This window comes from Paramormyrops kingsleyae, chromosome 18 (genome assembly GCF_048594095.1).
Source record: "Paramormyrops kingsleyae isolate MSU_618 chromosome 18, PKINGS_0.4, whole genome shotgun sequence".
NCBI lineage: Eukaryota > Metazoa > Chordata > Actinopteri > Osteoglossiformes > Mormyridae > Paramormyrops > Paramormyrops kingsleyae.
In genome coordinates, this window is record NC_132814.1 from 15,759,856 (window position 1) to 15,781,669 (window position 21,814).

The following is a 21,814-nucleotide window of genomic DNA, read 5'->3' on the forward strand; positions in this document are numbered from 1 at the left end:
TGTAGTTACTTTGTTATTACTGTATTATAATTGTTACGATTTATCTATGAATTTGACCTAAAGACAGATTTAGGGAACAGATCTTGTTCATAACCTGAGGACTCCCGCTATCTAGACAGCAGCATCCTTATGTATGTGTTATACAGAACTTGCGCTAGCTTGGCTGAGTCTAGCAATAGCTTATATCTGCAATTTTACTCACATCAACATTTTTTTTCGACATGAAGACGTGTTCCCTCACCAACTAAAGATATCGCTCTCAAGCTGGGTTATCTGCTTCATTTAGAGACCTTGCAGACAGACATGTAGGCAGTCATGTCACAGTAATCAAATTTAATGATGCTATTTTGTTACCAGTACAATTTAGAGAAAGCGCCAATCTTTTCCTGTGCTGGTGCAAAAATACCTTTGGGTTTAATAGAAGATCCATCTGGTTCAGAACACAAGTGTGTTCAATAGACAGTGTTTGGCATTTCAGGTCCACTAGCTACAAATCCAGGATTTTGTTTCTACCAACCAATTAGAGTCACAGTCACAGAACGCAAATGGTTGGTAGAAACAAAATCTTGGTCTGGATTTGTAGCTTCCGGATCTGAAATGCCCAACAGTGTTTATAGATCACTGTTTTTCAATCTTGAGGATCTCCAGTCAACATTTTAGCTCCCGACACATCTGTACCAGGTATTTGGTCAGCTTGATTGGCTGGGAGATGGGAGGGAACAAATATATGGACTGTCACAGGGTCCTCGGGGACTGGGTTTGGAGACACTAGTACAGGGCTTCCTAAGATTCAAAGGTATTAACTCAACAAAGGATCGACTCCGCTGAGAGGCTTGGGCGTTTGGGCCATTTCTAACAATAAAAATGTACATGAGCTTCGTCAGGAGCCTGCAGGAGATGTCCGGACTTCAGCCAAGGCCCACAGCCAGGGCGATACATGAGAAGCACCAAGGTGAGACAGGTTTCCACAAGACCAGAACAAACCACACAGATACAGCTTAACTATCAGGTTTTATTACAGCGGGCTATTATTATCATTTTTACTTTGGAATGTTATTTATAATTTCCCATTATCTCTCATACGGTTACAAAAATTTCAAAATAACCTTCGGCCTCCTCCGACGCTCCCTACCTACAGTCTTCACCCAGAAGAATTCTCAAAACAAACAAAACAACATTCATTTGGTTCCTCAAACTAGGCTGATAACCAGGACTAACAAAGACAGTTCTGAACACAGATCAAGTGAGGGCTGTTTGCTTACGTTAACTGGCATGTAATGGTGGTGGTGGTGGTGGTGGTGGGGGTGTGATGCTTTGCCACTCTAGGACTAGAAGTCAAATTTTACAATTACATCTTTTCACATTGATTGCTCTGTATGAATAATTCCTGTGTAGTTATGCATGTTGAAATGATTTCCGAGAACTTCAAGACCATACAATCATGTATAAAACGGGCTAGCCAAATAAACAGCAGTCATTTTCTCTGCGACTTCTTGGGAATTAAGAGCACATTCGTGACAAACGTTCAAGCCATTTCAAAAGCAAGTACGGTAACCAAGGAAACCGAAGTGTGTCAGCTAAGGCTGGGAGACGTCTTTAGATTTTAAAGTGTACATGGCAGGACGTTTCCGTCACACAAACTGTACTGTTGGTAGAAATTCCCACTGGTGGGGGGGGGGGGGGGGGGGGGGGGGGGGGGGCGGCGGTGGTGTATTCTTAGAGCGAATTTGCAACCAGACTTGCAACAGCACCACGCCCGTCAGGCAGAAGTCATGTGCGATTCAAGCAAATCAGTGATGAAATCTGACTGACAGGCACAACAGCCAATCAGAGGCCACGGGGGCCTGGGGTTCAACTCTATGACACTCATTTATGGGAGGGGAAAAAAAACCCACATATCTCAAATGCCTGACCAAGGCAATTGCTTTTCGGTCTTTTAACTTAAACATGGTATCACATAACATTAGTTTGGGGGGGGGGGGAGGGTTAGGACTGACAACATGGCGGAGACACCAACACGGGGAAACCTGATGGGTCATGGTGTAACCAACACCTCCAAGCGGAGAGAAAAACACACTGCTCCCCAACAATAAAAGTAACTAAGAAAAATGGCTTCTGCAATTATACACCAGCACAGAAATGTATCATGGACATGCCACATTTAACAATTTAATTCAAGAAGAGCAGTGTATAACTTTAATTTATATATAAAAGAGCATCTGTCAAACCCCCCTCTACTCTGGGGATGACAGATTTGGGCACAATGGGAGGGGTCTCCGTCTCTTTGAACATGTGAGTGTCTGACAGATAGAGGGATGTGCCGTATGCAGAGGTGGTATTTATAGTAGTGTTTGAGAAATCAGAGCCCATCACACAGCCCAAGCACACGGTCCGCTGCGTTTCCATAGCTCATGGCAGGAGGTGAGCCTATGCCATACCACATGACCCAGAAGCTCCCACATGATGCTGCCACATGACCCCGAAGCTCCCACATGACCCCGAAGCTCCCACATGACCCCGAAGCTCCCACATGACCCCGAAGCTCCTGTTACCACGCAGCATCCGGTGTTACTTTCACAGTTCGGGTAACATTTTGATCACTAATGCAGATGTGTTGCCCCCACATGCCACCGTCACCTTAATCTATCCTACTTGCCCACCCACCACCCCACCACAATCCCCTCTTTGCTGATACAGCACATTTTTCTTCTTCCTGAGGTTTTTTTTATTATTTTTTAATCCCCCCCCAACATTGTATAAAGGTACAAACACAGCCAACACGGCAAACCATGGAGAAGGCAGCTTGTGAAATGCTGCTCCCCATGGGCAGACTGCGTCAGAACAGGCCAATATCACTTTCTGCTTGCCGGTTCCGTTCCGCCCAGTTCCAGATCCACCCCCCTCCCCGACCCCCACGGTGTCTCTTTTACAGTATCTCATACTTGTCGACCACCAGCGACGTCTCTATGGAGAACCTCACAGGGCTGTCTCCGTCGACTTGAGACACTTTGGAAACCTGTCAGAGACAAACGTGTTGGAGATGAAGACTAAGCCAACGATTTCTGGTGATGGACAGAACCGACGGTCTACACTGCGGTTCACTGGGTCAGACGGACTCACCTGGATGTCGCAGTAATTGGCCTTGGAGACGAAGGAAACATTGATTGGGAAGAAGTCACCAGGTTGGCTGACCACACTGAACTCCAGGCTGCCCGTCTTGTTCTTGATGTCGATGACAGGTAGACACCACTCTAGAATGTTCCGGCGACTATCGTGGCGATACTCTCCATCCAGGTCCCCAATGACGGGAGCTCCTACACCCGCACTGCAGGGCGTGGGGGGGGGATGAACCTCATTTACACCTCAAACGACAAACCAACCACATCTGCAGTTTGATGAAGTCAACAATCTTAATACTCACGGCACGGGGATGGCAATGACGACGTCGTTGAGCTCCAGACCCTCCTCCTGCAGTTCGTATTCGATGTTCACGTCACAGCCAGTGCCACTCTCAGAGGGCCAACAGTTTACTAGAGGAGACAGAGATTATCTGTAACATCTACGCTTCAGGAGTGCTGGTAACAAACCACAGGTGTGTGCGGAGCCCCAGTGAATCGGAGCATTTTATATATTTAGCATATGGGTCATGCAGTCCCCTGGGGGTTAAGGGCCTTGATCAAGATCCCAACAGTGACATCACCCTAGCTACCCCGGGATTTGAACCGGCAACCTTTTGATTACAGGCACAGCATCCTAATCCACTGAGCCACACACTGCCCGTGAGGACTGTCCGCAGACACACCAACAGTGTCCACACGGAGAACCTACCAATGACATGTCTATCCTTTCTGTGCGGAGTTCACAAGCTCTCCCCGTGTTCACGTGGGTTTTCACCGGAGGCTCCAGCGACCACGATCCAAAAGCGTGCAGGATAGGTTGATTGGTGAGTCTAAATTGGCCCTGTAGTGGTATGTGAGTGTGTGCGCCCTGTGGTGTGCTGGCACCTGCCCAGAGTTGGTTCCCGCCTGCGCCCATTGTTCCCGGGATAGGCTCCAGTAACCCTAGTTGGGATTAAGTGGTTTCAGAAGATGGATGGATGGATGGATGGATGGGAGCTCAAAGCACTATGGTTGGGGTTTTGGTTCCAATAATTGGAAATCCAAGCACCTAGCAGAGATTTTGCAGGGGGTACAGTGTATAATCAGCTCATCTCCTTGGCCAAGTCGGCATAGGTGCAGGCACGCGTGAACACGTTTGGGTCAGGTGCCTTTGCCCAACACCCAGTTATTACAAGGCATTAGACCCCAAGAGCTTGCAGACTTTCCAGAGCTTGCAGATGAGCAGCAAGTCCACTGGACTGCGGTGAGGAATGTGATTGAACAAAACGCACCAACCCAAAAAAGGACAAACGCGGTGCAGAAATCCCTCTCGGATCACTGGCAAGGGGGGGTTGGGAGGGGGACTCACTCGTGAGAGGAATGAGGGATTCATCCGTGGTCTGCAACCTCCACTTCAGCACCCCAACATCACTGTGGAGGGGGAAGGACTTGTCTGGGTTCTTTAGCCCGATCACTGACTCCGCTGTGAAGAGCTTCTTGTCCACATTGGGGTGGGTCTGCATTGGGAGGACAGCTGGGATCAATCTACTCTGGGGGCAGAATCTTATAGCAGGAAGTCACATGACAAACGCCCCATGTACCTTCCCAGCATAGGCTGAAGCCATCGCCGGCCCTCGTTAAAACCCACCTGCAACTGCATGCCCTTCTTGTCGTTGTTGTTGACTTGGAGGCGGATGCGGCCGTTCTTCTCATCCGACACCCTCAGGGTGATCATGCCCAGGATCTCCATGTTCTGGACGCCCCCATCCCGCCCACAGGTCAGGGAGATCTTCTCCTCGACCCGCATGTGCACGCTGATGCCCCAAACCCAACACACGGCAGAATCAGTTTCACCCCATCGCCCCCAACACAGATCCCCACCTTGGCCTCACCCAAATTGGCAGAGCCAACTCTCCACAGATGAGAACACCTAACCATAGTTAGCTCGTGTATTTTTCCCCACCAACAGTCTATTACTATTAATTCCGTTACACGGATCACACACGGCTATACAGAAAACTGGCCTCAACCAGAATAGAGGCCTATAAACAGCCATAAGAAACTGAGGACATAAGGACAAGACTGATGCATCTGACCACTTTAAGCTTCAGTGAAAATTCAGATGGCTCCAGATCGAAAGCAAAAAATAAAAGTATTCTCCTATACTTGTCCGATGATGCCATCGGTGCAGTTTTGCAGTCGACAGGACAGGAAGCGTGAGGTGGCGCATCCCAAGAGACGCAGGGCCAAGAAGAGAGCAAACAAGAAGCAGCTCCTTGTCACACTTGACAAATCTTCACTTACCTCTCTGTGTTGACTGGGGCAGCCAAGACTTTGGAAGCTTCCGAGAGCTTCTTCCCTGTGCCGGGCATGATGATGTTTTCCCCTTCAGACTTAAGCTTGTCCACAAAGTCATCCACCTCCTTCCCCCTGGCACCCAACTTTAGGGCCTTACTGGGACCAGTTGATCTGTGTGAAACAGGGCTTCCATGAAACTACAGCCCATTTCAGACCCGCTCTTACAAAATCAAAAACTTTATTGAAAACTTTCAGACACAGGCCATCGACACTACACTTCTACCAAAACAAAGCCATCACGTACCTCATGGGTGCCGGTGTCACCTTCGGTTTCTCCGGCTCGATGAGGGTATCTGTGATGATAGAGCCGGCATTGGCACCTGTCATCCCCGAGCTACCGAATCCCCCAAAGCCTGGCGCCTTCTTTCCAGAACGTTCCGCATCGCGGCGGGCCTGCTGCAGCTCCTTCGCCTTCCGTCGCATCTCCGCCTTTGCCTCACGTTCCTGAGTCTGTCAGATAAAAGCAGGAGACTGCTGTTTCAAAACAAGGTCAAGGTCCTCCGATTTAAGCAACAGGTCATAGGTCTAGGGTTGAATATGCCAATAGGCTAGAAATGAAAGCTAAGTACTACACATTAGATGGGACATGAATGTCCAACCAATCGTCATGTTCAAGGGTACGGTGACCCACCTCCCGGACTGCACGGAACACCTTCTCCTCATGAGAGTCCATCTCAGTGAAGGTGCGGATCTGAGCCAGGTTGACGTTCTCCCGGTATCCTAGTGCCACAATCTCATCAAAGGCGAAGATGAGGTCGAAACAGTGCTCCGAGATCTCACTCTCCTCCAGCACCCTGCAGTACTCCGGTATCTGCAGAAGACAGGGCAGAGACCGGACAGGAGATGATTGTCAACTTCCGTTCAGAATGGATCAACATGCATGCACCCCTCTAAATCAACAAAGATGCAGTGGAGAGAGCCAGCTGCTTCAGGTTCCGAGTCGTCAACATTTCTGTGGACCAGTCCCGGTCAATACACCCCTCTGCAGTAACCAAAACAGCAAGTAACCAAGACATCGGTTCCTGTTGCGGAATTTCTATCATGGGAAGTATCCTGACTGGCGGCATCACTGCGTGCTATGGGAGTTGTACTACTCAAACCCTTGGCACGGAGTTGTGAGAGACAGTATAGACTATTGCTAGTAATGATCTACCTAATATCCAACATATATATAGTAGTTGCCTTACGAAAGTCAGGTCTTTCCACAAGGGCACTAATCCTCCCATTTCCAACCATGCCATCACTCCTGCCGTCAGGGAAGAGTTACTGGAACATCGGCTCAGAGATAAACAGACTCTGTAACAGTCTCTACACACAGCTAGTACAGCTACTCAACAGCTGATCAGGCTGCTAGTACGGACACTTAGTACATTTCTTTTTTCCCTTGTCATATTCCATCATATTATTTTTTATCCTTTACATTATTTTTCCTTAACCCTTACTCATAACCTTACTATAGGGAGCTCTCGGGAAAATGCGTCACCTACATCTACTGCTGTATACTGTACTGGCGTGCTTTTGATTAATGATCTTTGATTTGTTATGACTTTGCAGATTTCAGGGAGGAAGGCTGGAGATAAGGTTGCATCTCCTCCCCATGTTTTTGTCATAACCGAAAAGTTAGGATGCCAACAGGGCTTCCTATAGGGACTCTGCATTGTTTTAGATGGTGCAAGTAAACCAGTTGAGGTGGGGTCTTTAAATTACGCTTAGCTTTTTAATCATCTCTTGTGAGGGCCCATCCAGGCCCATCCAGCTCGCTCGACTACACAGTACGCCATACTTGCTGGGATAAGCATCATGCTCACCAAGGCCCTGAATTGGATAAGCAACGATGGAAGACAGATGGGAGAGAGCAGGGATGTTAAATTACCCGGTGGACCCAGCCCCCCAGGAGCCGTCAGGTTATATATGGACCAGCAGACAGGCCTGCAGTTAATGCCTGTAACCTAAAATCTCAAACCATCCATTGTAGTACTGACCAACATACTTAAGCAGACTTACTGCAAACTACTTACATCATTGCATAAATGGGTCAGTTTTAAACTCAGTTTGGACAAGAGTCTAATAAAATCCAGCATCTGCAAAACCAGGCAGAAGAGCCCTTTTTAAATCCTGGATCCATGAACATTCATATTCTCTGGTAGAAATCTGTAGGAACCACAGCTGTAGCAGAACCCCCAGATGACCCCGAAACGACACCCCTACCACACGGGAGAAGAGCCGGAGGGTCTCCAGATCCTCAAGGATGTTGCTGTTCTTGGTGGTGATGAGCACCATATAGAGCTTCTCCAGGGGCTGGTAGACGTATCGCACGCTCTCTGTCTCCACGAAGGTGTGCTGCTTGCCCGTGTTCATGAGCTTGGGGAAGGCGGCCAGGAGGCCCTCGATGCGTGTGCGCGTCATCTCCACGAACTGCCGCGACACGATGGCCTTGCCCGCCTTGGTGCACACTGCTGCTGCCAAAAGCACCTGGGCAACAGGTGGGAGGAGAGGGTGCGTTTGTGTAAGGGTGGTGGGGGGGGGGGGGGGGGCAACCCTGAAACATCGACACTACCTCACAGCAATGCATCAGTCTCATAAATTGCAGATCACCTTCCTGTACTCATTTCAATTCATCTTCCTTAAACAAAAAATGCCAGCACTTTTATCTTCACAACAGATTCATACGGACCATTTTGCAGTGTCAGTGAAAAGCAACTGTTACTCTTCCAGTCAAAATACAGGTTGAATGTGCGACAGACAACCTGTCCCCGTCAGCGTATTACCGGGCCGGATTTCCTTCACTTGCTGACTACACTCGAGACTCGGCTAGTCAGCAGAGATAACCAATCTGTCTAGTTGAAGGCTTACTTACATACTATGACACCATCAGCGACCGTACCGATAGAGCTTCAGGTTAACCCGATACAGACCGATCTGCACAGCAGCGTCATACCCATAAAACAGGTTGTCAGTCTTCCTAGTCACCGGATAGATTTTTAGTTGAACCCAATCTACGGCTGCTCCAGTCCGGGCATCGGCTGTCATCGGGCATCGCTTTCGGGGGGGGCGACAGGCCGAAATCCGGGCCGCCTTACGGGTCAATACGCTGAACGCTGGCCTCCTGTGCGAGCTACGGGGATGGGCTGTACCCAGGGCCGGTCAATCCTACAGGCAATATAGGCGGCCGCCTAGGGCGCCGACTTCTGAGGGGGCGCCGATTTGCCTGCCGAATTACCACGGACGGGTGGGGCGCCGGCGGTCATGCTCGCCTAGGGCGCCACATCAGCTAGGACGGGCACTGGCTTACCGAACCGAAAGACATCGGCGGCACGCAGACAGCAGGACGATCCACAAACGCAGCCCTTAGCATTAAAGGCGTCGGCGGGGTACCCATCTAAATAATCAATTCATACTATTTTATATCTTTCTTCCCGTCTCCAAATCATGATCATCATCACCATCATCATCGTTACTGTCGCTCCCGAATACAGCAGCAGAAACCGGAACAAGAACGACTCGACGGCTCGCTTTTTCCTATTATGCTCATAGGCCGGAACCCCAGGCGCAGACGCTCACCATTTTTAGTCCGACTGCTCCGGCTCCCGGCTGCGGTGGTCCAGCTCAGTATGTCGAGGCGAGCCCCCGCCGAAAAGAAGCTGTCTGCTATCCGTTATCCGCCGTGCCCCAAACCCTGCGTCTCACTAACTGCAGCTCCAATATGGCAGCGGCCACGTCTTCAACCGGAAGCGACTGCGCGAGTCAAGGGGCTGGACAGGGGCTGCACGTGCGGAAGAGGCTGGACGGGGACTGCACGTGCGGTGCCACGGTGTCCCCCAACTTTTCACTTTCTAATAAAGTACCCCGACAAGGGAAACACACCATGAACTTACTCTCATTTGCCTTAGTACCACTACTGTAATGTTATGCTATGAAATGTTTCCTGAATAGTGATTACTCTAGGGAAAACACCGAATAAGAGACATATAAAGGAAACAACCCGATGTCAAAATAAACCACGTCATCTCAGTCCAAAAATCCTATCAGCCTATGTTCTTCATGAATGTATAGCACTTCTGTCCTATGTCATCCATAATAACCAACGTGACACTTCGATATATTATGGGCAAAGTACATTCAGCTTTAAACAGACATTTTAATAATTATTCTATTCATTTTGTATTAAATGTTGCCCCTTTGTTTGGATGTAGTATTTTTATGTAGAGAAAACAAGTAGTTGTGCTATAATCTTTACTTTCACGCGTATTTCATATGTGTTACCATATTTTCATTAAACCACATATGATAAGTTCGTAGTAATTTATATTCTTTAGATGCTTTATCCGGTTGCTTGTTGTGTCTTGCTTGTGTTGTGGTTCGCTCTCAGAGTTGAAGGAAAACTGCGATTCTGTTTAGTCTACGGTCGTTTCTGCAAGGTCGCACTAACTTCCGCATTAGACTGACAATCATTGTATTTTTGTACTGCTCCTGAAACGGTATCATATATATATATTCTTGTTGTTGCGCGTGTAACTACGATTTATTGTTTTTTTACATGTTGCTAAGTTTGCTTTTACGGTCTTTTTATTTGCAAGTAAAAATTGTATACAGATTTATTCATTCATTTTCTGTACTAATACAAATAGCTTGGACACCCCCGGCACGACAGGTGGCGCTGTGCAACTATGATTAGTTTTTGCCTGATGTGACGGAAAAGTGTCTGTGATCTAGATCCATGTGCTGAGACGTACCAGGCAGTCTTTAAGTACCTAGAGGTCGTGCAAGTGGAGCTGTCTTTTATGTAGTTTTCGTCTTTTGTGCGTTTTACTTGATTTGTGTTTTTAAACTGTAGCACAGAGCAACGTGATTTCTGTGAGATAAGACTGAGAGCCTACAGTTCTCCCTGGATTTTACAGACAAACGGAGAGATGTCAACTAACCTAAGTGCACCGGTGGGTATTGTGCATTTTTTGTTGGCGAACTGCCATTAATTGGTGGTCGAGCTTTGTATAAACACTGCTCATATGCCTCAAGTTTATCATTTGTATAAGTACAAGTCGAAAGAAAATTGAGTCACAGTTGCATTCAGGTGCTGTGTTTTTGTTGGTCTATGAAACTTTTTTCAGTTCGTGTCCTGTGAATGTACAACCATGCGATATAAGAGTACAGTGAGAATATATAGTCACTTGTAAAATCCAATTGCATGAACTTTTACGGACAGTTTGACTAGTTGTATACCATCACATTTTGATGAATACCTGTAAGTTACACTAAGCATATAAGCATAGGCTAGGATTTGTGCACAGCGATCACAGACATCTTACTGGCAGGAGGCCCATTCATTCGCTGGTGAACCGTGGTGGGTGGGTCCTTAAAACACAAAGGAGTGATTGAGAAGCAGTAGGTCACACGCTGTGTTGCAATAAAGATGGTGAAAATGGAATGTAGGGTCCAATGTGAAGTCATGTCACTGTACTAATCATTTATTCATGTATTTATTTTTACAGGATGGAAATGAAAACACTAGCCGAATTATTAGGATCGGAACCAGAAAGAGCCAGGTATAGTGGCCAATGATCTGAGAAGAAATTTTTAGGAAGAAGCAAGTTAATTTTAATTCACTTCCTTTGCAAATATGCGGTTGAAATTGGCCTCTTTAAGACGTCTGATAATTTTATATTTTATTGTTCCGAATAATATTTGTAACTTCGAAAGAATATTACTTTGTATCCTTTTTTGTAAGTAATTGTCATATACAGATGTTTTGCTTACAGTGTAGCAAAAAAAATAATGCTTTGAATATTTCAGCTGGCCCGTATACAGACGGACAGCGTGGCCGAGAAACTTAAGCAGCTGTATCCAGAAGTCAACTTTGAAATAGGTGAGTGACACCCATCATTTGGAATAAACTGACGGAGGTCAAGAGCTGAGTGGTGGATGTCTAGACTGCATGTTATTACTGTTTATAAATGGTTACCACAGGGGTGTCCAACTCCGGTCCTGGAGAGCTACTAGCCAGTAGGTTTTCTATCTTACCTGGCTTCTGATGAGTCACATCTGCTCTCAGGAACAGGTGTGGGTCATCAGAAGCCAGGTAGAATAGAACACCTACTGGATAATAGCTCTCCAGTACAGGAGTTGGAGACCCCTGGGTTACCATATACTTAGTTGGGCATATTAGGAAAGTATGAACTAAATGATGTTGGGGATAATACTGGAATAAAATAATTTTTTCACGATTCATAGAATCATTTGATTCACGATTTCCTTTTCCCTTTTCATTCCAGTTGCTATGTCTACCGTAGGAGACAAGATACTGGACAAAGCCCTGTCTAAGGTATTTTTACGCTCAAAGAAAACCTGCCCTTGGCTTTTACTCCCTTGTTGCCTTGGCAGGATGTGTCTTTAAACGTGAGTAGTAAATACCATGTTCGCGTGGCCTTCATAGAGGGACAGGCCCTGGGTACTTAACATTTGTGAAATGTGTGACTTCAGTCTGTCTTTGTTGCTTTAGATTGGGGAGAAGAGCCTTTTCACAAAGGAGCTGGAGAACGCTCTGGAAAGGAAGGAGTAAGTCTAGAAATGGCACCAAATCTAGAAAACAAGGTGTCAGAGCACCCTTATCATCCCACCCACTTCGATGGGCGTTGCCTCCACAAAGCTGGCACCAATGGTCAGATTAGCATATAATTAACTGTTGGATATCTGTCATTGGAAAAGCAACGGTGACAACAGTGATATAAGACATTTCGCTCCGAAATTTATGTTGTTCAGCAGAATCTGGCTGGTTTGAATAGCTAGGAATGAATGATTCTAATGCAGAATCTTGGAAAAGCTTGGCACACACATTAAACACGTCTCTCCACGTTTAAATTCAGATTGTCGGTATTTGAATACCTTTCATACATACTCTTTATCGTTGTTTTTCTTGCACTATGACCAGCAAGATCATGATTTTATCTTTGGCTTTTCTGTTGAAACCCCAGTGTTTGGCTCCGTGTAGCAGGCAGCTTGTGCTTGGAGATGGAGTGTGAGCTGTCGGGTCATGTTACTCTTTGTGTTCTCCGCTCAGGGTGGACCTGGTGGTGCACTCTCTGAAAGATCTGCCCACCTCTTTACCACCAGGCTTCACCATCGCAGCTGTGCTCAAGTAAGTGCTTACAGTTCTGTGGTAGCAAGTTCCTTCTGTTCCACAAACTCACACCCTTCCCCTTGTCCTTTATGATTAACAGTTCACCCAAGACCTGTTTACTCAAAATTCCCTGACAGTGGAGTAACTTAGTTCACAGTCCCCCAAAAAGCCACATTCTATCATATCCAGATTTTTATGTTAATTCTTTTGTTTTGAGTCTTAAGATGTAAGTGAATTAGCGTGGAAAAGGGGTGGAAAATTTCCAGAAACTTTCCATGGGAAGTTAAGCTGGGGAATATTGAACTCTGAACGAGCAGTAAGATACAGCAAAGAAAGCAAACTGTATGAATAATACAATATAGAATATGACTTATAAGCAGTACATTTTGATACAGATGCTTATTCTGGGGTGTTTTCACACATACATAATTACTCACAAGCACTCTGTTACACAATGATATCACTATTGGTGTTGTCAAGGTGTTTTTGTTTTTTTTAAACTACATTTTGCAGATGTCATGTTTATTCCCTTTAATTTCCATATATTCCCGTTAATTCTCATGTATTCCCATTAATTCCCATGGAGATTTTCTAACTGTGAAAATTCCCAGAATTTTGCATCCATAATGTCAGTGTCCTGTTAATTTGCACAAAATACTGATCCAACTTCATTAGACTTGACAAAGGTTCTTTTGAAATGTTCTAGGTTTTAGATGATGGATATAGTACCTTTTTTTTTTTGAGAAAGAGTTTATGATTAATCATATGCTGTGCGGGCTAGACTGAAATTAAGACAGCAGTCTGGAAATAAGTTTAAAAGTACTGTAAATTGCTTTGTTTAGGCGCGAGACTCCTTATGATGCTGTGGTTCTCCATCCAAAGAACGCAGGCCTGACCCTGGATACCCTGCCGGTGGGAAGGTAAGAGAACCAGAAACCCAGACGTGTTTTGTAATTGGATTAAACAAAACAAGCTGCTTGTACAAAAGCATTGGCTCTGTAATATTACAAATGACAGAAGAAAATCTGCTTTTCTGACCGGATGGCTGGGGGGGCGGAATGGGCTGGAATAGGGTTCTTTTCTGCCCTGAATTCCTAATAGATCCTTTGTCTCACGTTGCAGTATGATCGGCACCAGCTCCCTACGCCGGGCAGCCCAGCTGAAAAGGAGGTTCTCTCACCTGGAGTTCAAGAACGTTGTATCCTTTAAACGTTCTCGGGACGTGGGCTGGGGAGAATGCGCGTGACCTCCAGCGCTGTCCTCTGTGTGAGGGACAGATGTGTCCCTGTCGTCACGGCCAACTTCATTTTTGCCTGCCTCTTTGAAGTTAAATAAAATAGGCTAGATGACGGGGGAGGGGGGAAATATCACGGAATGGTTCTTTGGGACCGGAGCCGGACCTACTGCCAGCAGCCCACAGGGGGTGCTGATGAGTCCCTCGCGAGCCAGGCTGTAGAGCTTGTCTCTGAAATGCAAAGCAGCTTGTCACAGTCAGTAGTACAATGAGTCCAGCTGACCATTCATGCCCTGCTGTAAGAAATGATTGGATAATGGCATTATTTAGCTACATAATGGCATTGTGCCCATTTAAGGCTGATTTCATTTGTATTTTATTTAATGTCCGGTTCATGAAGCTTTGTTTTAGGTAGATATATAGATATACATATGTACTTCTTACTTACCTGACTGGCTAATTAATCAGTCAATCCCCTGGAATGACAAAGGGGCAAAAAATAGTCAGTGATATACTTTTATGTCATTTTTAATTTGTGATTTTTAAGTCTTCCTGTGTGTAGACAAATACAATGTACAGAAATGCTTTATTGTACCAACATTACTGTACAGTAACGAGTGACCCCAAATGCAAAATATGTACAGACCATCCATCCATCCATCTTATGCAACCGCTTGTCCTATTCAGGGTTGCAGGGGGTCTGGAGCCTGTCCCTGAGGTTATGGGTGCAAGACGGGGAACAACCAAACTGCAGTTGTACAGACCATAATGATGCAAGATGTACAGTACAAATTGTGCAGTGAACAAAAAATAAATAGATGGATAAATGAACATTTTATGGCTGATAAGTATTTGAGGCAGCAGTTTTCTCTCGGGAACATACCAGGAACATACTGGGTTCAGGTTCTCTGTGCGCTTGCTTGCAGGATGATTTTCCTTCTTTTCTCTGGATAGCAGTTGAAAGTCAGAATTTCTTATAAACCCTTTTACTGGCTACTTCCACTGTTACAGGCACTTTCAAGCTGTGTTGGATACACCAGGAGGCCTCGAACAAACCATGAGAATTGCTGTGTGTTTGTGTGTGTGTTTCTGTCACCGTTGTCGCTTAACATCTGCCTCCCAGAGGGGGAACCTCAACACGCGTCTTAAAAAGCTGGACGAGAGTGACGAGTACTCCGCCATCATCCTGGCAGCGGCAGGCCTTCTCCGCATGGGCTGGGAGAATCGGATCAGCCAGGTATCTCGGACTTTGGAGGGGACTTCCGGCCCATTTCGCTGGTGAAATTCAAAGTGTGAAACAGCGAATGATATGGAGACTGACTCCTACTGTTTTGCAGATCCTGGATCCTGAAGATTGCATGTATGCTGTGGGCCAGGTGAGTAGTGGGGGCTGTTGATTGGCCAGCAGGGGGGGGGCGCCATGCTCTTCTTTGAAGCAATATGGCTGACTCTGAGGCTGTTGAAATGGAAACGGCGCCTGTCTGCGTTTCAGGGAGCTTTGGCGGTGGAAGCCAGGGCTGGGGACGATGACATCATGGAGATGCTGTCCGTGCTGAATGATGCGGAGACAGTGCTGTGCTGCATCGCCGAGAGGGCCTTCCTCAGGCACCTGGTATGATCTGACCTCTGAGATCGCCGCCTGTCCCTCCCACACGCACGTTCCTGTGTGTTAGAGTGCATGGTGTGTCCCACCTGCAGCCAGGGGGCGACAGCACATAAAAAGAAATAACAAACAGGCCAAGCAGTGAAACGTTCCCTCGTGCATAATATTTCATTGTTTTTACACAGTAGCATCGCTTGGGTGCTTAAAAACCCAACAGTAGGTGTTTTCACTGGCACGCAGCTGCGAGCTGTCACCTGTCACCGGGGGCCTGATGTTCTCTCCCTGCCCCCCCCACCCTTAGGAGGGCGGCTGCAGCGTGCCGGTGGCGGTGCACTCCGAAGCAAGGGGCCCTCAGGTAATGACGCGCCACATGCTAGCGTGCCCTGCCATCTGTTGCCCGACTTGCAGGAGTGAGACATTTCTGCGCAAAATGGCTTCCCTCCTAGGCGGAAGCTCGAAGGCTTTGCAATGCAAGGTTGTGCTGCTCCTCTGAATTATTCATGCACAAGCCATATCATTCAATTTTAATAACGGTGCTTTAAAATGGATAAGGCTGTAACTCTGTATGGCCTACACCTAATAAGTACTATATTTTATTTTGGGGAAATTATTAGGTATGAATAATGCATATGACTGTCAACAATCACGGAGTTGACGGAGAACCTTTAAAATCCTTTAACGGGGTTCGGTTTAGCTGCAGCCGGGCAGGATGTAAACGCCCTGTGCTGAATTGCAAATTGGTCAGATGGAGGGTCCCTTTGGGTCCTTCATCGAGGCCTTTAACCCCTAATGGCTCCCAGGACTAGCTGACCCTGCCTTCTCGACTGTATGACGTTTTCGATAAAAGTGCCTGCTAAATAAGTAAAATGTTAAAGAACAATGGAATTGTGTTGCATTGCTCGACATTAATTGAGTCTCGCCACATGTTGAGATGGCAGCCTTTGTGAGGTTTAGGAACAGTGGCAAACACTTTCTCTCCCCTTTGACTTGCTTCTCCCCTTTGCAGCTCTCCTTAAAAGGAGCCGTCTATAGCCTTGATGGGTCCGACTGCGTGAAGGAGACCATGCAGACCAGCATTGACACATCAAAGGTGTGATCCCTTCCCCCCCCACACTCACAAAGCCATTGCATGGGTGCCTGTAAGCTATACAGTGATGAATCATGTGACAGCTGTGCCCCTTTGGTTGGTCACGCCTTGTCACCTAACGCCGGTCTCTGTGTCAGGGGGAAGACGAGGAGGCGCACAGGAATGCATCACACGTCGGGGTCATGGCCCCCGGCCTGCCGATGGCATCTCGCGATGCGGCCGAGCGCCTTGGGGTGGACCTGGCCTCGCTTCTCCTCCAAAGGGGAGCCAAGGATGTTCTCACCCTGGCCAGGAGGCTCAATGACGCACGGTAACCCAAGCGGGATGCAAAGTGGGACCGTCTGGCCGAGAGAAATCCCCGCACCAACGTCCAGATGCTGACCAGTCTCTACGGCCTGCCCGTCTCCCACAGACCTCCCCACCGCCCCCCCCCCCCGCTGGGGTTGCCAAAGATTTAAAACCCAAGGAACTGGAAGGTTCTGAACCAGGGCAGCAGCCATTTGGCTCAGCCCCGCGAAAGCTGCATGCGGAAAGGTTTATTATCTGAAATCACCACTGCTCACAAGCTAAAGACCACAAAAATGTTAAGATGTAGCTATATATATATATACACGCACACATATACATAGATACTATATCTATATATAATATTACCCACACAGATACATTATCTTATGGATTTTGAGGCATGTAGAGAGGTTTTGCTGCCTTTGTCGGTATTCTGTTACATATTGTCAGTATTTAGTGTATGAAAGCACCAGCAGAGAGAGACTGTTTACAGCAGTGGAGCTGTTACCACTTTTTACATAAGTGCCTCTTTTGGATTGGCTTGGAGTGAGAGTGATAAACAAGCCTGTATTTGGGGCACGAGGATGAATCAACTTACAACTCAAGGACACTTTTTATGAAATAAACATTTACAAAGCAGATAAAGTCAGGGGTGTCACACTCCAGTCCTGGGGGGGGGAGGAGCCCTGTGTAGCTTAGTTCTTTCCCTCTTCCACCACAAATGATTCGGCTAAAGAGCCACATAGTATTTAGCACAAGGAGTTGAATCAGGTGCATTAAATGAGGGGAATCCCACAAACGTGCAGGACTCTGACCCCCCCCCCCCCCCCCCCCCAGGACTGGAATTGGAAGTGGTTCCCAACATAATGCCTATTGAGCTTAGTCAGTGCAGAGAAGGATGGCTGGATCGATCGTTCAATTCCTTTCAGGGGGATAGGAAATCAATTTCAGTTTTTTGCCTTGGTATTACTAGTTTTTTTTTTCCCCATCCCAATACCTTATGGGGAGAAAATGTCAAAGTGCCTTTCCACAACCAGCATGGAGAATGGATTTTAAACCAGCACCTACCACAGCCACCCACCTGCCTTAACCAAAAATGTAGTAAATTATGTTAAAGACAAAAACTGAGCCACTTTGTTGGTAAAGGCTGTTTGTTTCATGTATGTATATATAAGAGCCTTCCAACCATGCACTGTTTTTGTTTGGTTCCATTACTGGCTCAGTTGATTTAAGACACAAAAGGCTTTATGAACAATTGTTTGAAATAAGTGTGCAGGTGGTGGAACAGTGCAAAAGTGCTGAATGGCTGGAAGAGCGAACTGGTAACAGGTGTTAAGTGCATTTGTATACAGCCCAGAATCTTAACTGCAATAAATTTCTCACGTATGGGAGAAAGTGTCGCTATTTTCCTTTAGAATTGTGTTTGGAGACATGTGGCATTCTTATTCAGACTATTCCGTGCTTGACGGTTGACAGGTGTAAGCGCACGGCCTGTTTTTGTATGCTGAAGGCCATGTGCCGTTTTCTTGCGGCATTTAGTAGGAAACACCTGCACTGAGAGCTCCATGATGCGATGATTCTATTTCCGCATATGACCAAACTATAACCGCCCCCCCTGCCCAGAACACAAAGTGGCTCTCCTTTACAGGCTTACCCACCCAAAAGAGGGCTTAACCTGGAAGGCTCCAATGAAAAAAAAGCCAGGCATCCATTATATGGGTTACTATGAAACCCCACAGAGGGGAAAAAAAAACATCCAGTTAAGCAATATAACGGCTACGGCCAGAATTTAGCTCAAGTCCCTCAAGTGGCATCACTATGGTACCCACCGAGAAAGCCTAAAATACCCCGCTTTAAAAATAGGGAGCGCCTTCGGCTAAGCTCCACTAAGCAGCGTAACCTTCACGGCTCCCGCATACACGTGGATGGTCCCAGAGCGGAAATCGGGCAGCGAATGGCATGGACGACGGTCGCCCCCGGGACTTGGGCCAGTCCATGCACATGCGCAGCGAGCCAAGACGACCTCATTGAGGCCTTCGGCTTTTTAGAAAAGAAAAAAAAAAAAAAAAAAGGCTGAGGCAGGCTCACGGCACAATTAAACTTGGGTGCAACATAATGTTAGGAGATTCCTTTAAGAACATAAGCCTATACAAACTGCAGGATAAACCGAAACCCGATCATCAATAAACACACGTGCATCATGTTGCTTTGTTCACTACCATCCCAGGATCACACCAGATCAGCAAAGCCACACAATATGATGTTGAGATACTTTATTACAGACTGAAATACAAAGGCTTCGATCCACGAAACTCGCTCTTTAGAGGAAGATCTGGGTGGCCCTTAAAAGGGCCTTTGGGTTTAAGTTCAGGAGGGCGTCAGCTCAGTACTCCTGAGATTGCTGAGAAGCCTTCTTTCCCGCCTTGCCAGTAGCAGGGACGGCTTGTCCCGTCTTCTTTGGCAACAACACAGCCTGGATGTTCGGCAGGACACCACCCTGAGCGATTGTCACGCCACCGAGCAGCTTGTTAAGCTCCTCGTCGTTCCGGACCGCCAGCTGCAAGTGGCGGGGGATGATGCGGGTCTTCTTGTTGTCCCTGGCGGCGTTGCCGGCCAACTCTAGGATCTCAGCGGTGAGGTACTCGAGGACGGCAGCCAAGTAGACAGGGGCCCCAGCACCAACTCGCTCGGCGTAGTTACCTTTCCTCAGCAAACGATGAACACGGCCGACGGGAAACTGCAGTCCAGCTCTTGAGCTACGTGTCTTTGCCTTGGCGCGGGCCTTTCCTCCGGTTTTGCCTCTTCCAGACATGTTGGTCAAAAGAAAAATATGTGATTTCTAGCAAATCAACAGTGAATGTTCTTAGGAAGTAGAACTGATTCTGTTCTTCAGGTACTGCAGTTTATATGCTTACTCCAGCAATTAAACCCGCCCTCAAATTCTATTGGACAAAGGCTAAGGAGCAACATGTGATTTGTTCAAAATATTAAGGGCCCGTCTTCTTCCAACTACCATTGGCTAAAATGGGCTCATACGTAGTAACACTGAACTCGCCAGCCAATCAGAGTTATCCGCAATGGAATGCGGACATCTTGGGTGCGTCCGAAACGCTGTGCCGTAAATGGAGAATTTCGCTGTCTATCAAATTCGAACCGTAGGCTTTTCGCCAGTTAGAATTTCTCCCTCGAAAATTTAAAACCCAAAACTTTGGGCGCAAATTCAGTATCGCTGCTACAAAGCATCGATGTAAAAAAAAACGTGGTACTGACATGATTTATGTTTGGATAATCTGATTAGTTATCATGAGGATGTTGGCCGCTTTTAGTTTACTTTGTTCTTCGTACGGATATTTAAACTGTGTGGTTCTATATGCCGTATTGTAAGCATGCAGTTAAACCAACAGACTTATCCCTATTTTTTATTCTTAGCGTTATTTCAGAAATATTTTCCATTCGTTACGCCATTAATTCTACGATTTACTAATGTCCTTCACTCGAAAATGACCAAAGATGACTTCGCCAATGAAACCATATAATTATATAACGCCGTCTCGACATCCACTGCAACATAAACATATGAAATGCTTTGTCATGACGCCAAAGAGAAATTAGCGCCAAGAGGTGCAATTCGTGAAATGTTTTTAATGGTAGTGTTTCACAGTGGTCTGTTGTAGTGGTTCCCGAGATAGTGGTTGCGAGATGAATTCCAGAATATGTGAATAATTTAAAAAAACTTTTCAAATATCCTCGTAGGACCTACAACAAACAAGTGTTTTTAAAAGATTTTTTTCTTGGCCATTTTTCTTGGTATCTTACCGTGCATTTTGCCGATCAATAAGGAATACGTAACAAATCCTTCGTGATTTGTATAAAGACCAACTATATCCGAAATTTAAATAATTCATAACATTTTAATTTTAATATATGTTAAATCGACTAGATAAATATAAAGACTAGAGACAATACATGTTGACATTTATTTTGCCACTTATTTGTTCATTTTCCGGACTGAGATATAGCTTCCGAAAATATGAGCGCACGTGCTGTGTTGCGAGGTTCCTGAATCATTGATGATCAGGATATAATCTTGTTCATAAATAAAATGGTCTGGGATAATGAAAGTCTTGTTTTTACCTTAATGCAATTCCGAAAGTAGTTATTCTAATCACAGAAAATGAATTATTACGATTACAGGGTTTCCAACTTTGTTCAGCTGGCTGAAGTGAAATTTTCAATTCGAGACAAATCTGCACACACATTTACATGAATGTAGCAGTTTCATGACCTTGTAAATAGTCTGTAGCGTTTGCAAACTACCCCGACGCTTTTGATGTAGCTATAATTTTAGGTTTATAATGGAATACTATAGATTCCCCTTGAGATGTCTTGCGTGAGTCTGGAAGCTTAAATTTCACGCCAGATACGTCAGTTGGCAACCCTGCAATTAAATCTGAAATATCACAAACCACAAATATGTATTTATTACTACTGAAACGTTTTAATTAGTTACAATTGTTCTAGAACTGCAGTGAATTGAATCTTTTAAGTGAACTGAATTATCTCTATCTACTGATCCGTTCGTTTAATGATTGATCGTACATTTCGTTCAAAGACTGCAAAGAACATGATTTGGATCTACCCACTTATACTAATAGACTTTCTCGGCGGTCACGTACATTAAAATAAATACATATCGCGACTAAACGTACGTGGAGAATCATCTCTGAGTGGTCGTCTCCAAAACTAAACCCAGGCTAGACTTGTGCTCCAAGCACAGTGCCCCCCCCCCCTCTTTCCGGCATCGCATTTGGTAACTGTAAGTTATTTGATTGCTAGATCCATATATCATGGTTTATTTATGTTTGGTAATTTATTGTGTTCTTTTTGGGTTATCAAAACTACGTGGTCATGCATGACTAGGCCTATTAATGCGCATGCGCGCCAATCAGGTTGGGGGGGGGATGTCGCGAGTCTCTGCCAGTTATTTTGGGGGTCGTTAACTAAAAAGTTTGGGAACCCATAATCTAATTTA

At 46.0% G+C, this 21,814-nt stretch overlaps 3 protein-coding genes across 3 annotated transcripts; 1 reads left to right on the forward strand and 2 right to left on the reverse strand.

The window, feature by feature from the left end:
• Positions 1-998: 998 nt before the first annotated feature.
• On the reverse strand, positions 999-9,195 carry arcn1a (archain 1a). Its single transcript, XM_023816284.2, has 10 exons — positions 9,018-9,195; positions 7,665-7,928; positions 6,088-6,267; positions 5,701-5,906; positions 5,403-5,567; positions 4,747-4,912; positions 4,468-4,615; positions 3,422-3,530; positions 3,121-3,325; positions 999-3,016 (listed from the first exon to the last, which is right to left on the reverse strand). Exons 1-10 carry the CDS (start codon positions 9,018-9,020, stop codon positions 2,927-2,929), a joined length of 1,536 nt encoding a protein of 511 aa, XP_023672052.1. The 5' UTR covers positions 9,021-9,195; the 3' UTR covers positions 999-2,926.
• A 940-nt stretch (positions 9,196-10,135) lies between these two features.
• On the forward strand, positions 10,136-18,168 carry LOC111846256 (porphobilinogen deaminase-like). The gene is made up of 14 exons (XM_023816285.2): positions 10,136-10,390; positions 10,946-10,999; positions 11,247-11,319; positions 11,726-11,775; positions 11,953-12,008; positions 12,511-12,588; positions 13,413-13,490; positions 13,693-13,768; positions 14,928-15,041; positions 15,142-15,180; positions 15,297-15,416; positions 15,709-15,762; positions 16,414-16,497; positions 16,632-18,168. Exons 1-14 carry the CDS (start codon positions 10,367-10,369, stop codon positions 16,806-16,808), a joined length of 1,077 nt encoding a protein of 358 aa, XP_023672053.1. The 5' UTR covers positions 10,136-10,366; the 3' UTR covers positions 16,809-18,168.
• Positions 18,169-19,040: 872 nt separating this feature from the next.
• Positions 19,041-19,709, reverse strand: h2ax (H2A.X variant histone). The gene has a single exon (XM_023816286.1). The coding sequence runs from the start codon at positions 19,592-19,594 to the stop codon at positions 19,166-19,168; it is 429 nt and encodes a 142-aa protein (XP_023672054.1). The 5' UTR covers positions 19,595-19,709; the 3' UTR covers positions 19,041-19,165.
• Positions 19,710-21,814: the final 2,105 nt, after the last annotated feature.